The 17,328-nt window shown below is 39.6% G+C and overlaps 1 protein-coding gene and 1 non-coding gene across 2 annotated transcripts in view; both read right to left on the minus strand.

Annotated features, from left to right (window-relative positions):
* GCH1 (GTP cyclohydrolase 1) overlaps positions 1-17,328 on the minus strand; it is a 56,582-nt gene that overhangs the window by 15,023 nt on the left and 24,231 nt on the right. Inside the window, exon 2 of the mRNA XM_027554162.1 lies at positions 5,686-5,795. Within this exon, the coding sequence (XP_027409963.1) occupies positions 5,686-5,795 (110 nt within the window). The remainder of the gene's footprint in view (positions 1-5,685; positions 5,796-17,328) is intronic.
* Positions 1,479-1,550, minus strand: TRNAC-GCA. The gene has a single exon. It is a non-coding gene; the product is annotated as a tRNA-Cys (tRNA).

Raw genomic sequence — 17,328 nt, forward strand, 5'->3', positions numbered from 1 at the left:
CCTTTACTGACAACTGTTGAAACTGGTTGATGGGAACATGGAATATTACATACTAATCTACCTATTCTTAGATATGTTTGAAATTTTCTACAATAAAAGGTTTAAAAAGAGATGCCACTACACACACATCAGAATACTAAACTTAAAAACACTAAAAGTGCCAAATGTTGATGAGGACTCATTAGAGTAAATGAAATGTAAACTGTACCAAAGTGTTACAACCAATTTGGAAAACTAAAAGTCAGATTTAATAAGTTGAACACAGGTATACCCTGTATCCGCAGTTCCACTCCTAGGTATACTGCTAAAGAAATGCATTTGAGAGGTGGGTCAAGATGGCAGAGGAGGAGGATATGGAGCTCAGCTTCCCCCACTCCCCAAAGTCACATCAAAAATCCGTCTACACATGGAACAATTCACACAGAAAACCAACTAGAAACTGACAGATTTCTTATATAACCAAAGCTATAAGAAAGATCCCCATGTAACCAGGTAGAGATCTGATTATAAAAAAAAAAAAAAAAAGGCATCAGGGCCAGTGCCCCTAGGAAAGAAGGTCCACAGGTGCAGACCCTCCCCCTGCAGGGTCCGCTGCCTACTGGGAGGTCTGCTCAAATAGAGAGATGGGCTGGAGCGGCCTGGACTCTGGTCGCAAGGAATGTATACATGTAGCTTACTAGCAGTCAGTGAAGAGAGACTGGCACTGGCTCCACCTGGCCTCCACACTTCGCAGTCCAAAATGCTTGCTGAGGGAGGTAGGGGTGCGTGGGACGAGTGCTGCTAGGACAGGTGATTCAAAGAAATGGAAATATATCCATCCTCTTGGGTTAGAAGGATTTTTATTGTGAAAATGGCCAAATGCCTCCAAATACGTATCTACAGATTTAGTGCAATCCCCAGTTCAGTTCAGTCGCTCAGCTGGTCCGACTCTTTGCAACCCCATGGACTGCAGCATGCCAGGCCTCCCTGTCCATCACCAACTCCAGGAGTTTACTCAAACTCATGTCCATTGAGTTGGTGATGCCATCCAACCATCTCATCCTCTGTCATCCCCTTCTCCTCCCATCTTCAATCTTCCCAGCATCAGGGTCTTTTCAAATGAGTCAGTTCTTCATATCAGGTGGCCAAAGTACTGGAGTTTCAGCTTCAGCATCAGTCTTTCCAATGAACACCCAGGACTGATTTCCTTTAGGATGGACTTGGTGGCTCTCCTTGCAGTCCAAGCGACTCTCCAGAGTCTTCTCCAACACCACAGTTCAAAAGCATCAATTCTTCAGTGCTCAGCTTTCTTTATAGTCCAACTCTCACATCCATACATGACTACTGGAAAAACCATGAGTGAAGTGAGTGAGTGAAGTCACTCAGTCGTGTCCGACTCTTTGCGACCCCATGGACTGTAGCCTACCAGGCTCCTCCCTCCATGGGATTCTCCAGGCAAGAGTACTGGAGTGGGTTGCCATTTCCTTCTCCAGGGGATCTTCCCGACCCAGGGATCGAACCTGGGTCTCCTGCATTGCAGGCAGACACTTTAACCTCTGAGCCAACAAGGAAGCCCATAGCTTCCCTGGAAAAACCATAGCTTTGACTAAACAGGACCTTTGTTGGCAAAGTAATGTCTCTGCTTTTTAATATGCTGTCTAGGTTGGTCATAGCTTTTCTTCCAAGGAGCAAGTGTCTTTTAATTTCATGGCTGCAATCACCATCCACAGCGATTTTGAAACCCCCAAAAATAAAGTCTGCCACTGTTTCCCCATATATTTGCCATGAAGTGATGGAACCAGATGCCATGATCTTAGTTTTCTGAATGTTGAGTTTTAAGCCAACTTTTTCACTCTCCTCTTTCACTTTCATCAAGAGGCTCTTTAGTTCTTCTTTGCTTTCTTCCATAAGGGTGGTGTCATCTGTATATCTGAGGTTATTGATATTTCTTCCGGCAATCTTGATTTCAGCTTGTTCTTCATCCAGCCCAGCATTTCTCATGATGTACTCTGCATATAAGTTAAATAAGCAGGGTGACAATATACAGCCTTGACGTACTCCTTTTCCTTTTAGGAACCAGTCTGTTGTTCCATGTCCAGTTCTAACTGTTGCTTCCTGACCTACATACAGATTTTCTCAAAAGGCAGGTCAAGTGGTCTGATATTCCCATCTCTTTCAGAATTTTCCAGAGTTTGTTGTGGTCCACACAATCAAAGGCTTTGGCATAGTCAAAAAAGCAGAAGTAGATGCTTTTCTGGAACTCTCTTGCTTTTTGGATGATCCAACAGATGTTGGCAGTTTGATCTCTGGTTCCCCTGCCTTTTCTAAATCCAGCTTGAACATCTAGAAGTCCACAGTTCACGTACTGTTAAAGCCTGGCTTGGAGAATTTTGAGCATTCCTTTACTAGTGTGTGAGATGAGTGCGATTGTGCAGTAGTTTGAGCATTTATTGGCGTTGCCTTTCTTTGGGATTGGAATGAAAACTGACCTTTTCCAGTCCTGTGGCCACTGCTGTTTTCCAAATTTGTAAACTCTTTGTAAACATCAAAATACCTATTTACATTTTTCACAGAACTGAAACAAGTAACACTAAAATTTATATGGAACCACAAAAGACCCAGAATTGTCAAAACAATCCAAGGGAAAAGAGAAAAGCTGGAGGCATAATTCTCTCAGACTTCAGACAATACTACAAAGCTCCAGTGCACAGAGATCAGTGGACCAGGACAGAAAGCCCCCGAATAAACCCGTGTACTTACTTACAGTCAGTCTATGACAGAGGAGACAAGAATATACAATGCAGAAAAGAAGGTCTCTTCAACAAATGGTGTTGGGAAAGTAGGACAGCTACATGGACATTAACGAAATCAGAACATTCCCTCCAACTATAAATAAAAATAAACTCAAAATGGTGTAAAGACCTAAGTATAAGACATGACACACCATAAAACTACTAGAAGAGAACATAGACAAAACATTTTCTGATGTAAGTCATAGCAACATTTTCTTAAATCAGTCTCCCAAAAGAAATAAAAGCAAAGATAAACAAACGGGACCTGATCAAACTTACAAGCTCTTACACAGCAAAGAAAATCATTGACAAAACAAAAAGACAATCTACGTAATGACTGAAAATATTTGCAAATGATGGGATCAACAAGGGGTTAATACGCAAAATATGCAAACAGTTCATACAATACAATATTGAAAAAAACAATCCAATCAAAGAATGGGCAGAAGACCTAAACAGACATTTCTCCAAAGAAGGCATACAGATGGCCAACAGGCACACCAAAAAAATGCTAATTATTAGAGAAATGCACATCAAAGCCACAACAAACTATCACTTCACATAAATCAGAATGACCATCACCAAGAAGTCTACAAATAATAAATGCTGGACAGGGTGTGGGGAAAAGGGAACCCTCTTACACTGTTGGTGAGAATGCAAATTGGTGTAGCCACGACAGAAAAACAGAATGGAGGTTCCTTTAAAAAAAGAACTAGAGTTACCATATCATCCAGCAGCCCCATTCCCAGGCATACATCCAGAAAAGATACAAACTCTAATTCAAAAAGAATGTTCACAGTAGCATTATTCACATGAACATCACAATATTCACAGCAGCACTATTTATTAATACAATAGCCAAGACATAGAAACAACTCAAGTGCCCATCAAGATACAACTGGTTTATGACGATGTGTTATATGTGTGTGTGTGCATGTTAGTCGCTCAGTTGTGTCTGAATCTGTGACTCCATGGACTGTAGCCTGCCAGGCTTCTCTGCCCGTCGGATTCTGCAGGCAAGAATATTGGAGTGGGTTGCCATTTTCTTCTGCAGGGGATCTTCCCAACCCAGCGATTGAACCCGGGTCTCCCACATTTCAGGCAGATTCTTTACCGTCTGAGCCCCCAGGGAAGCCCAGTTATATGTGTACAGTGGACTATTACTCAGCCATAAAAAAGAATGAAGTTTTGCCATTTGCAGCAACATAGATTGGGCTAGAGAACACTAGGTGAAATAAGTCAGAAAGGGAAAGGCAAATATCATATGGTATCACTTATATGTGGAATCTTAAAAATAATATACAAAACAGAAACAGACTAATAGACATAGAAAACAAACATATGGTTACTAAAGGGAAAGGCAAGAGGAGAGGGATAAATTAGGATACAAACTACTATGCATAAAATAGATAGGGAATGAGTATTTACTGTATAGCACAGGGAAATATATTCAGTATCTTATTGTAACCTATAATGGAGAAGTCTGAAAAATACATATATATAGCTGAACAACTTTACTGTACACCTGAAACTAATATAATATTGTATATCAACTATACTTAAAGTAAAAAAATAGGGAGTTCCCTGGTTGCCTAGTGGTTAGGATTCTGGGTTTTCACTGCCATGGCCCGGGTTCAATCCCTTGTTGGAGATCTGAGATCCTGCAAGCCATATGATGTGGCCAATAAATAAATAAAATGTTTTTTAAAATTAAAAAATAAAAAATTTAAAAAGAAATATGATGCATCTGTACATCAAAAGAATGCTGGTAGCAGTACTGTTTGTGATAGCCAAAAAGAAAAAAAAAAGTCACCACCACCACCAACCCAAAAAATTCAAACACAGAGAGAAAGGAAAAAAAGAAATATCCACCAAAAACAGACAATAAATTATGGTATGTTTGTACGAAGGAATTATATATAGCAATGAAAATAAACAAACTACAATGACAGGCAGTAACATCGATAACTCCTGCAATGTAGAACAAAAGAAGCCAAACACGAAAGAGTACATGCTGCAGACTCCACCTATTTATATACAGTAGTTGAAAAACAAGCAAAACCAATCAGTCTATAATGTTAGAAATCCATATACTGTGCTGACAAGATGGGCTGGGGATTAACAAGGGGCACAAGCTGAGCTTTCAAGACATTGATAGTGTTCTAGTTCTTGATGTGTGAGGTAGTAGGGGATTACCCTAATGGGGTGTACATTTTCCTATGTTTCACTTCTACAAAAATGAAAAAAAATACTTTAACAAAAAATGTGAGGCAAATGTTAACACATTAAATTTAGGTGATGGGTATATTTATACCACTATTTCATATAAGTCTTCCATTCCAAAATTTAAAAACTAAAAAAAAAAATTATGATATGGGAGGAGGGAAGAGAACAGGACAACTCTTGGTAACCCACATGTTCTCAGAGGGATGTTTAACTACAACATTAACATTATCTAGGTCACAGATTCATTTTTCCTAAAATATTTTAAAAGGGTTGGAAACAAATCCACTAGTACTATAACCTCTGCCACAAGAAATTCTGCAATCATTACAGCTCATGTCATATTATACGAAAGTATAGCTTGGATCAAATATTATTTAGTTAAAATAAAGGGCAAAGGTTTTTCAGAGACTGCTGCAGGTACCTACAAAAATAGATGGTCTTTAATCTCATTATTTTAACCTATTAACATGGTATTTACTATGAAATGCTTGCCCTGAGGGCCTTCTGCTACTTGTTTCTATTTCGTTCATTTCCAGCCATTAAATTAGTTGGGCTGACAAAGAATAGATGGTCATGTGTATCTGGGATATTAGGAATTACCAGGTGACAATTTAAAATATAATTATCTAACTTTAAAACTGTCATTGTGCTTTTAAACATTGTTATGAAACAACACAGAAAAACTTACCTTTCCAACAAAAGGAACTAGATGATGTTCACACATGGAAAACATGTCTATGTCCTTCACAATCACCATCTCATCATGGTCTTCATCAAATATAGCATCATTTAGGACATCTGAAATCAGAGGCTTGCTTTAGTAATGTTTCCAATTTTACAGTAAAATAAAGAAAAGTTAGCACTCCATAGGTACATATAAATTGACAATCAAGAATGTTAATCCTAACTAAAACAAGAACAGCATGCAAATAAAAACTAGCTATTTTTCTCCCACCAAATTAGCAAAGTCTTTTTCTTTAAATCATAGAAAATCCTTAGGATATGGTACTACATTAAAAATGCAGGATTACCAGTGTATTTGCAGCATAGGAGAGGGAGAGAAAAAGAGGGAGGAAAGGAGATAAATTATGCAAAACAAAAGAATAGGTGTTTCTAGCGATAGAAATAGGCTACTTTCACTTTCTACCTTACATCTTCTTGTACCTAACACTTTGTCTATAACGAACATGTAGAAAACTCTATATGAGAAAAAGTTAAAATAATGAGATAAAAAGTTAAAATAACGAGATTAAACACCATCTTTTTTTCCAGGTAGCTGCGGCAGGCTCTGAAAACCTTTGCCCTTTATTTTGACTAAATAAAGTCTGATCCAACATATCCTTCTGTATAATATGACATTAGCTTTCTGACTTCTGAAGCTATATCCAGATACCCATAAACTTGACCTCTGTTATTACTATCCCAAATAATTTTCTACTCTTACAATATTTTCTAGCTATTGTATGCAAGCATCAGACTCATTCTAAATAGTTGCCTTCCTCCCTTCCTAAGGAAATTAACACTACAGTTTTTATGTGTGTGCCTATTCAGGTTGGCTCTGGGTGATGAACAGTGTCTGGTTTAACCTGTGGACATGGTCACATATAGCCAGGCTTACAACAGACATTTATTTATTTATTTATTTTTATTTTTTAACTTCACAATATTGTATTGGTTTTGCCATATATCAAAATGAATCCACCACAGGTATACATGTGTTCCCCAATCTGAACCCTCCTCCCTCCTCTCTCCCCATACCATCCCTCTGGGTCGTCCCAGTGCACCAGCCCCAAGCATCCAGTATCGTGCATCGAACCTGGACTGGCAACTCGTTTCATATATGATATTATACATGTTTCAATGCCATTCTCCCAAATCATCCCACCCTCTCCCTCTCCCACAGAGTCCAAAAGACTGTTCTATACATCAGTGTCTCTTTTGTTGTCTCATATACAGGGTTATTGTTGCTGCTAAGTCACTTCAGTCGTGTCTGACTCTGTGTGACCCCATAGACGGCAGCCCACCAGGCTACCCCGTCCCTGGGATTCTCCAGGCAAGAACACTGGAGTGGGTTGCCATTTTCTTCTCCAATGCATGAAAGTGAAAAGTGAAAGTGAAGTCGCTCAGTCGTGCCCGACTCTTAGCGACCCCATGGACTGCAGCCTACCAGGCTCCTCCATCCATGGGATTTTCCAGGCAAGAGTACTGGAGTGGGGTGCCATTGCCTCCTCTGAGGGTTATTGTTACTATCTTTCTAAATTCCATATATATGTGTTAGTATACTGTATTGGCGTTTTTCTTTCTGGCTTACTTCACTCTGTATAATTGGCTCCAGTTTCATCCACCTCATTAGAACTGATTCAAATGTATTCTTTTTAATGGCTAATACTCCATTGTGTATATGTACCACAGCTTTCTTATCCATTCATCTGCTGATGGACATCTAGGTTGCTTCCATGTCCTGGCTATTATAAACAGTGCTGCGATGAACACTGGGGTGCATGTGTCTCTTTCAATTCTGGTTTCCTCAGTGTGTATGCCCAGCAGTGGGATAGCTGGATCATAAGGCAGTTCTATTTCCAGTTTTTTAAGGAATCTCCACACTGTTCTCCATAGTGGCTGTACTAGTTTGCATTCCCACCAACAGTGTAAGAGGGTTCCCTTTTCTCCACAGCCTTTCCAGCATTAGTTGCTTATAGACTTTTGGATGGCAGCCATTCTGACTGGCGTGAAATGGTACCTCATAGTGGTGTTGATTTGCATTTCTCTGATAATGAGTGATGTTGAGCATCTTTTCATCTGTTTGTTAGCCATCTGTATGTCTTCTTTGGAGAAATGTCTATTTAGTTCTTTGGCCCATTTTTTGATTGGGTCATTTATTTTTCTGGAATTGAGCTGTAGGAGTTGCTTGTATATTTTTGAGATTAGTTGTTTGTCAGTTGCTTCATTTACTATTATTTTCTCCCATTCTGAAGGCTGTCTTTTCACCTTGCTTATAATTTCCTTTGTACAACACACATTTAGAAACAAAAACTTTACTGTTAAAAACTACACTCATATCTGAACAGTGCGGCAGACTGGATATATTCAAGTCATCTAGCTGCGTGATTTCAGAGATTTGGGGATACCCAATCCACACAGCATGAGACAGACGGGAGAAGATGAATAGAGCTTGTAGCCACTGACTGCTATTTTCCCTCAGAAAGGCAGGCTGCTGAGTGAGTCACAGAGATGTGAAAATGTCCACCCACACAGCCCGACCTTCCGTGGCTCCGTCGCTACTAGAAGAGTCATTATTGATAGTGAGTCATCATTAAACACAGTTGTCATCGCCTGTGTTAGGCTATTCAGAGAGACACCTGACTGTGTCGCAGAGCAGTCATCAGTGTGGTAAACAAAAGTGAACATGTGGGGTTTAGACACACAGATAAACACAACACCCCTGTTGAGAGACGTTGATAAAATCCAGAGAGGAGAAGGTTCAGGGCCATTCTTTTAAGTAAATACTCCTTCTCCAAAAGCAGTTTTCTATTCTGAATATGAGGCCCTAACCTTCAGCTGTGTTTTTGAAAGAAGTTCAAAAATAGATTCTCAGTGCTCCCCAAAGGATCCTGGAGTTCTCCATGATTTCAATGTAATGGTACTGCTACTCACAGCTGACTAAAATCTTGAGTCACACAAGGAATCTTCCTGAAAATAAAAACAAAAAATTTTTTCTTAAAGAATAAAAGAGAACTGTCAAATATAGGAAGTGTTCATTTGTCTTCTCTGGCAAAGAATGAGAGCACACCCTTCTAAGTTCTGACAACAACCATATGGCACGTGTTAAACGCTGGCCCTTGAGTTACACTTATGTTAGCGCCTGGCTCCATCACTAACTGCTGAATCTTGAGCAAGGCACTCTATGCCTCAATCTTCTCAGCTGTAAAATGGTCATGAAAAAAGCTTCTACTTCATAGGGGTATCCTGAGAATTAAATAAGATAATCCACTTGTGTTTAGAAATATGCAGGTGGGGTCAGTAGTAGATAATTTTATTACTATGACTATAATTATGGTTAAGAGAGTTGCCAAACTATGTTCCCATGCACACTGATATACGTGCATGTGTGTGTGCCAAGTTGCTTCAGTCGTGTCCAACTCTTTTCAACCCTGTGGACTATAACCTGCCAGGTTCCTCTGTCCATGGGATTCTCCAGGCAAGAATACTGGAGTGGGTTGCCATACCCTCCTCCAGGGGATCTTCCTGATTCAGGGATAGAATCTGCATCTCTTCTGTCTCCTGCATTAGCAGGGGGGTTCTTTGCCACTAGTGCCACCTGGAAAGCCCTCACTGATGTACATCACAATTTAAAAAGCAACAATTTGCTTCTAAGGAACAGACTACAGAAAAGGAAAAGCAGTAACTTTACTATGGAGAAACATGGCAGACACTCCTTTAATCGAGTAATTAAGGTTAACTTTACCAGTAATAGGGGGCTTCCCCAGTGGCTCAGATGGTAAAGAATTTGCCTGCAATGCAGGAGAACGGGATTCAATCCCTGGGTTGGGAAGATCCCCTGGAGAAGAAAGGGAATGGCTACCCACTCCAGTATTCTTGCCTGGAGAATCCCATGAACAGAGAAGACTGGTGGGCTACAGTCCATGGGGTCTCAAAGAGTCAGACATAGTTGAGCAACTGACACAATAAACTGCGAGTAATAAGACATTGATATTATGTAGCACCGAACACAAGACCACGAGCAGGGCACATCACCTCTGTAGTGTTCTTCCCCAAAATCTGAAACTGCAGTCTAATCACCAGACAAATTGAAGGACATTCTACAAAATACCTAATGTGCATCCTGTGCTCAGTCGTGTCAGACTCTTTGTAACCCCATGGACTATATCCTGCCAGGCTCCTCTTTCCACGGAATTTTCCAAGCAAGAATACTGGAGTGGGTAACCAACAAAATACCCAGACAAGTACTCTTTTAAAGACAGGCACAGAGGGAATTCCCCGGCAGTCCTCTGAGTAGGACTCTGCACTCCCACTCCTGTGGGCCTGGTCGGGGAACTCTGATTGTACAAACCATGCAGTGCAGCCAAATAAGTAAATGAAAAATAAAAAAGATATGGAAAGATCAAGGAACTGTCCACATTAAAAGAGACTAAAGACACATAATAACTGAAAGCAATAGAAAAACTAAAATTGAAATAAAGCCTGTGGTTTAGTTCACAGTGTTGTGATTGTACCGTGGCCATATGAGATGTTACCATTAAATGAAACTGGGGGAGGGGTATGTGGACTCTCTCTGTACTATCTTTTCATTATCCTATAAGTCCAAAAGTATTTCAAAATAAAAAGTTTAAAAGAAACTACAAAACAATGTATATCAACTGTAATGTATAAACAGTGGAGCACTATTCAGCAATAAAATGGGATAAAATAATGATTTGTGTACTGTGGTTGAACATCCTAAAAATTATACTAAGTGAAAGAAGTCACATACATACACACAAAAAAACTATGTGAGATTCTAGAAAAAGTAAATATAGTGATAGAAAGGAGGTAGATAGTTTATCAGAGACCATAGAGGTGGGAGAGAGGATTGGCTGCAAAAGAATACGAAGACATTTTTTGTTTGATTGATGAAAACCATCTAAACCTTGGTTGTATTGGTAGCTATGCAACTGTATGAGTTTGTCAAAATTCAAATTGTACACATAAAGTTGGTAAATTTTATTGAATACATGTTGCAAATTAATAGAGCTTTCTTTAAAAAAAAATTGTGGTATAGTATGCAACTTTTTGTGTAAAAGTCAAAAGGAGGAGTTACGAACATAAACACATAAACATTTATCTTCAAAGAGAAACACTAGAAAAATAAGCCAAAAAGCAAACAAAATGATTATCCATACAGGACCAAGAGGACAAGGGGAAAAGGATACCAGGGAAGTGAGATATCTTTGAACAAAATTTGTTCTATAATTTTGAACTTGAAATCATACAACTGTTTTACATACTCAAAACTAAACCAAAAAGAAGAAAACCAGCGACCTCCTATGTTGTCATGCTTTGTATGCTAATGGAACACTGATACGGTGCCTATATCCCATTTCATTAAAATGGACCCAGACTATAAATTTGACCCAGCCAAGTCATTTTTCTTCAGTAATGAAGTCTCCCTGCTATATGTATTTATGTTTTGCTGCAACATATCTGAAAGCTACCATCTGTAGCAAATAAGAACAAAACACTATCACAGATTGTTTTAATTTCCTGCCTGTTATCAGCAGCAAGGAGGTAACCCTGGAAACAAGGATTTATAGCCTTCTATTTCCTACTGTTGGTCATAACCAACAAAAGAACCAAGCTGCCTCCAAAAGTTAAAGGCCGTCTATAACACCACCACACACAAAATGTATAGAAATATACCTTTCTCATGTCATTAATGACTAAGCAATGACAACAAATAACCCTGCTGGGCAGCCATCCCTCAAGTATTTAGTCCCTTCCTGAAAGCGCACCCTCTGAACCAGGAGTTCTGACTCCTCCAGTGAGCTTGTTAAAACACAAAATCACTGAACCCTGCTCCCAGAGCTTCTGATTTAGAAGGTCTGGGTGAGCCTGAGAATTTACATTTTTAACAAGTTCCCAGAAGATGCTAATGCATCTGGAACCACACTCAAAGCAGCTGTTTTGAAGTATTCCATGTTCTGTGCTGCTACAGAATCTTTACACCTTCAAATGCTCCTAGTTACACAACATATATCTTAAGGAACACAGACCTGTTTTTGCAGGGGTAGAAGGAAACTCCTAGGGGAAATTCCACACAAAAGGAAAATTATATCTAATGAAATTTCTTTAGCATGAATGGTAATAGTAATTAGCACTATCCTGGATGTTTTGTGATCAGCACCAAAAATTAGAGATCTCTGAGGAAGTAAGAATTGCACAGCCAATGCACTGTCTGGAGGACAGCATTTAAAAATGACAGAAGAAGACCTGGAACACTGAACATGTGCCCAATTTAAGCAACAGGAGAGAGAGAATGGGGTCTGCCTACTGCTTTCAAAATTAAGACAGAAAATGACGAGACCTAATAAGGCATCAGACTTCTGTGCTCTTGGCTGGAATTAAATCAACTCAAGGGGCCAACAAAGATAAGCCCAACTGATTTAGTGTAGAAACAGCTGAATCACTGGCCTGAACCCTCTAACACTAGAGCTGCCTCAACCAGCATACAGGACTTATTGTGTCGTACTTCCCACACAACTGTTATGCGTGCTTGTTTCTCCCAAACTTGGAAGTAAGTACTGCAGCTTAAGGCTTTGGAGTTTCCACACAGTACCTACATGCCATGCGCAGAGCCAGAGCTAAACAGAGATCTTCCATTTTATCTAATTAATACGTCAGTCTTTACCCTGTGATTTACTTCCTTAAAATAGAAGAGACTTTAAAGAAACTCATGTGGCTAAGGGAACATAAGAATTCTTACTGCGGTATTATTGGTAATAACATATATTCGGTATTTAAGTGTGCATCAGAAGAACAATTATACATCTTACTTAGAAAAGCACTAAAACAGACTTCCCTGGCCATCCAGGGGCCAGAATCCCATGCTTCCAATGCAGGGGGCCTAGGTTCAATCTCTGGTCAGGGAACTAGATCCCATATGCTACAACTGAGAGTTCACACACCGCAACCAAGACCTAGCGCAGCCAAATAAAAATAAATTTTAAAAATATCATTAAAACCATCAACTAAGATATCTCCTTCTCTTGAGCAACAGTAACCTTCTACCAAGATGTATGCTTGATTGCATGAACCCCTTTGTCAAAATCACATATGTACTGACCACCCTGCTTACCTCTTCTGAACAGTTTTCAAAGTTCTCTGAGACACTGTCTCTTGGGTTATAATCCTCAGGTTGACTGGAATAAATTTTTCCATTTCTTACTTAGACTGACTTGATTAATTATTCCATCAACCAGAATATAACCATTTAGAAGAAATAAAAACAATACTACCCGTTTGTGGACATACACATAAAATGAAAATATAAATATAGGCATGAGAGTAAGAGAACAAATTCACAACAGTGGTTAACTTTGTGAAGGGCGGGCAACAGGATCAGAAAGAGATAACGATGAGCTTTACATGCATTTTTAAAGCAATTATAGCAAAATATTAAGGTTTGCTAAAATCAGATGAATGCTGGCTAAACAAGTTCTTTATACTTTTTCTTATATATTTGAGATATTTCATTAATAATGAAAAAAGATTCTTTAAACTGAGCTCATACACATGTTGGTGGGGTTTTTTCCCCCCTGAAAAAAGGCAAGCAACTAGAGTAGGATTTCATAGCAAAGACTGTTTGTAATGCTACAAACTCCTTCAGAAACACACTAAATCACACTCTGCAATTAAAAAAAAGGCTTCTGCTCTGAGTGTGGCATTGAAATGTTTGCTTTCTACCTCTTGTCTGAAAAGTTTGTCCTAAGATCAATATTAAAACAAATTAAAAGAGGAAAGAAACCACTATTGGCACTTTCATTTCCATCATGGGACTACACATCTTGTTGGTACTTACACCACATACAGCTTTTAGCACTTGACAAGACAAAGCTAACATTTGTGAAAACTGGCCAAAATAAGCATGAACCCAAACACTCCACAGACTGACATAATGACAGAAACTAAGATGACTTTAGACAACCATTCACACCATCTGCTGGAGTAGGTAGAGCTGCTGCACACTTTGATATGCTCCATGAACTTACTTCACAAACTGCAAGTTTGTCAGCAGGAAAGATCCAGTGCAATGCAGAGACAGTAAAAGTCTGGTTATTTTGGAAATTTTCCTTCCTGCCATCCTTCACTTCAGTTTAGTCGCTCAGTCATGTCCGACTCTTTGTGACCCCATGGCCTGCAGCAAGCCAGGCTTCCCTGTCTATCACCAACTCCAAGAGTTTACTCAAACTCATGTCCATCAAGTCAGTGATGCCATCCAACCATCTCATCCTCTGTCGTCCCCTTTTCCTCCTACCTTCAATCTTTCCCAGCATTAGGGTCTTTTCCAATGAGTCAGTTCTTCACATCCAGTGGCCAAAGTATTGGAGCTTCAGCATCAGCGCTTCCAATGAATATTCAGGACTGATTTCCTTTAGGATTGACTGATTTGATCTCCTTGCAGTCCCTAAGGGACTCTTAAGAGTCTTCTCCAACACCACAGTTCAAAAGCATCCATTCTTTGGCGCTCAGCTTTCTTTATGGTCCAACTCTCACATCCATATGTGACCAGTGGAAAAAACCACAGCTTTGACTATATGGACACTTGTCGGTGAAGTAATGTCTCTGCTTTTTAAAATGCTGTCTAGGTTTGTCATCCTTGGCAGAGGTAAATTCTCATATTGCTTCTAAGCAATTAAAATATAGTTAAGACAACATGAATAGACCTTGAGGGCATCATGCTAAGCGAAATAAATCAGACAGAGAAAGACACACAGCATATGATCTCACTTATAAGTGGAATCTAAAAAGGCTGAACTTGGAGAAACAGAGTCTAACGGTGGTTACAAGGGGTTGGGAGGGTGAAGGAGATTGGGAGAGGTTAGTCCTAGAGTACAAACTTCCAGTTAAAGATGAATAAATTCTAGGGATTTAATGCACAGCTTTTTTTATTATAATCAACACATAGGACCAGACAAGGTCAGTTTTCATTCCAGTCCCAAAGAAGGGCAATGCCAAAGAAAGTTCAAACTACCATACAGTTGTGCTCATTTCAAATGCTAGTAAGACTATGCTCAAATTCCTTCAAACATTACATGAACTGAGAACTTCCAGATGTTTAAGCAGGGTTTAGAAAAGGCAGAGGAACCAGAGATCAAATTGCCAACATTTGCTGGATCATAAAGCAAGAGAATTCCAGGAAAACATCTATGCAAAAGCTTTTGACCATGTGGATCACAATAAACTGTGGAAAATTCTTAAAGAGATGGGAATACCAGACCACCTCACCTGTCTCCTGAGAAACCTGTATGCAGATCAAGAAGTAATAGTTAGAACCTCACATGAAATGAATGACAGGTTCAAAATTGGGAAAGGAATAAGACAAGGCTGTATATTGTCACCCTGTTTAACTTTTATGCAGAGTACATCATGCAAAATGCCGGGCTAGATGAATCACAAGCTAGAATCAAGATAGCCAGGAAAAATACCAACAACCTCAGATATGCAGCTGATACCACCCTTACGACAGAAAGTGAAGAGGAACTACAGAAATTCTTGATGAGGAAGGAAGAGGAAAGTGAAAAAGCTGGCTTAAAACTCAACACTCAAAAACAAACATCATGGCATCTGGTCCATCACTTTCATGGCAAATAGATGGGGGAAAAGTGGAAACAGTGACAGATTTTCTTTTCTTGGGCTCCAAAATTACTTTGGATGGTGAGTGCAGCCATGAAATTAAAAGATGCTTGCTCCTTGGAAGGAAAGCTATGACAATCCTAGACAACATATTAAAAAGAAGAGCCATCGCTTTGCTAACAAAGGTCTGTATAGTCAAAGTTATGGTTTTTCCAGTAGTCATGTATGGATGTGAGAGTTGGACCATAAAGGAGGCTGAGCACCAAAGAATGGATGCTTTTGAACTGTGGTGTTGGAGAAGACTCTTAAGAGTCCCTTAGGGACTGCAAGGAGATCAAATCAGTCAATCCCAAAAGAAATGAATTCTGAATATTCATTGGAAGGCCTGCTGCTGCAGCTGAAGTTTCAATACTTTGACCACCTCATGCATAGAGCTAACTCATTGGAAAAGGCCCTGATGCTGGGAAAGATGGAAGGCAAAAGGAGAAGAGACAGCAGAGGAAGGGATGGTTGGATATAATTACTGACACAATAAACATGAATTTGAGCAAACTCTGAGAGATGGCGAAGGACAAGGAAGCTTGGCATGCTGCAGTTATGGGGTAGCAAAGAGTCAGACAAAAAAATCACATATTTGAAAGTTGCTAAGAGAATAGAACTTAAAAGGGTGGTAATTCTATTGTAATATATAAATGTATCAAATCAAAACCCTGTACACCTTAAATTTTTACAATGTTATATGAGAATTGACACTTTTAAACATGGTGTTGGAGAAGACTCTTGAGAGTCCCTTGGACTGCAAGGAGATCAAACCAGTCAGTCCTAAAGGAAATCAGTCCTGAATATTCATTGGAAGGACTGATGCTGAAGCTGAAGCTCCAATACTTTGGCCACCTGATGCAAGAACTGACTCATTGGAAAAGACCCTGAAGCTGGGAAAGACTGAAGGCAGGAGGAGAAGGGGACAACAGAGGATGAGATGGTTAGATGGCATCACCGACTCGATGGATATGAGTTTGAGCAAACTCTGGGAGTTGGTCAGGGACAGGGAAGCCTGGTGTGCTGCAGTCCATTGGGTCGCACAGAGTCAGAGATGACTGAGTGACTGAACTGAATTGATATCAATTATATCTTAATAAAACTGGGGGTGGCAGGGACGGGGGGAAGATAGCCATGGCTATGGAAATAAATGTTGGATGACCTCAAAACAGTACCGATATACATGTTTCATTCAGCAAATACAGTAGCAGTGCATTATTCCCATCCTTTCAGCTGGCCTTATCATGAACTCAACATCTATCAGTGAGAGACATGTTTCATATAGAAGTTAAAGACCTTTTTCTTGATTACAACAGTAATGTTCACAATAGTTTATTCATAAGACAATAAAATACTGAAATGAGCAAACGGAAGCACATAAAACCTCTCTACCCACAATTACTGACTGGCTCTTAGGGAACCACATGCACAGTGGTTCAAGAAGTAGTATGGTAAACCAGAAGGAATGAGCTCTCTCTCAGGCTCTGCGAAGACTGTGACCTGGCTGGCAGGGCCCTTACAGGTAAGATGATGGTTTTGAAAAAGGAATTCAACATGACTCCTAGGTTCTGGCTTGCACAGTTCGGGAGTGTTGGAAATCAATGCCAAATTACAATAGAATTACCCTCCCACCCCACTGGTCAGCTTTTGGGACGTGCACAGCAATGGCTAGTGGCTTCCTGTACTGAGGCAGAGAAAAGCATCTGTTTTATTCAGATTGATTCATGGATAAAACTGAAGGTTGCCAATCATATACACTAGTAACTCTCAAAGTTACCTAAGCCAAAGAACTCTCATTCTGGTCACAGTTTACTACTTTGAAAATTTGTAGTAGATGAAAATAAGCTCCTTAAAAGGCTATTTAAGGAAAGAAACATGGTATATTCAAGGAGTCATTAAACACACACACACTTGTCAAATTCAGTTCTTTAATTGGATAATT

The sequence above is a fragment of the Bos indicus x Bos taurus genome, chromosome 10 (assembly GCF_003369695.1).
Source record: "Bos indicus x Bos taurus breed Angus x Brahman F1 hybrid chromosome 10, Bos_hybrid_MaternalHap_v2.0, whole genome shotgun sequence".
Classification (NCBI taxonomy): Eukaryota; Metazoa; Chordata; class Mammalia; order Artiodactyla; family Bovidae; genus Bos; species Bos indicus x Bos taurus.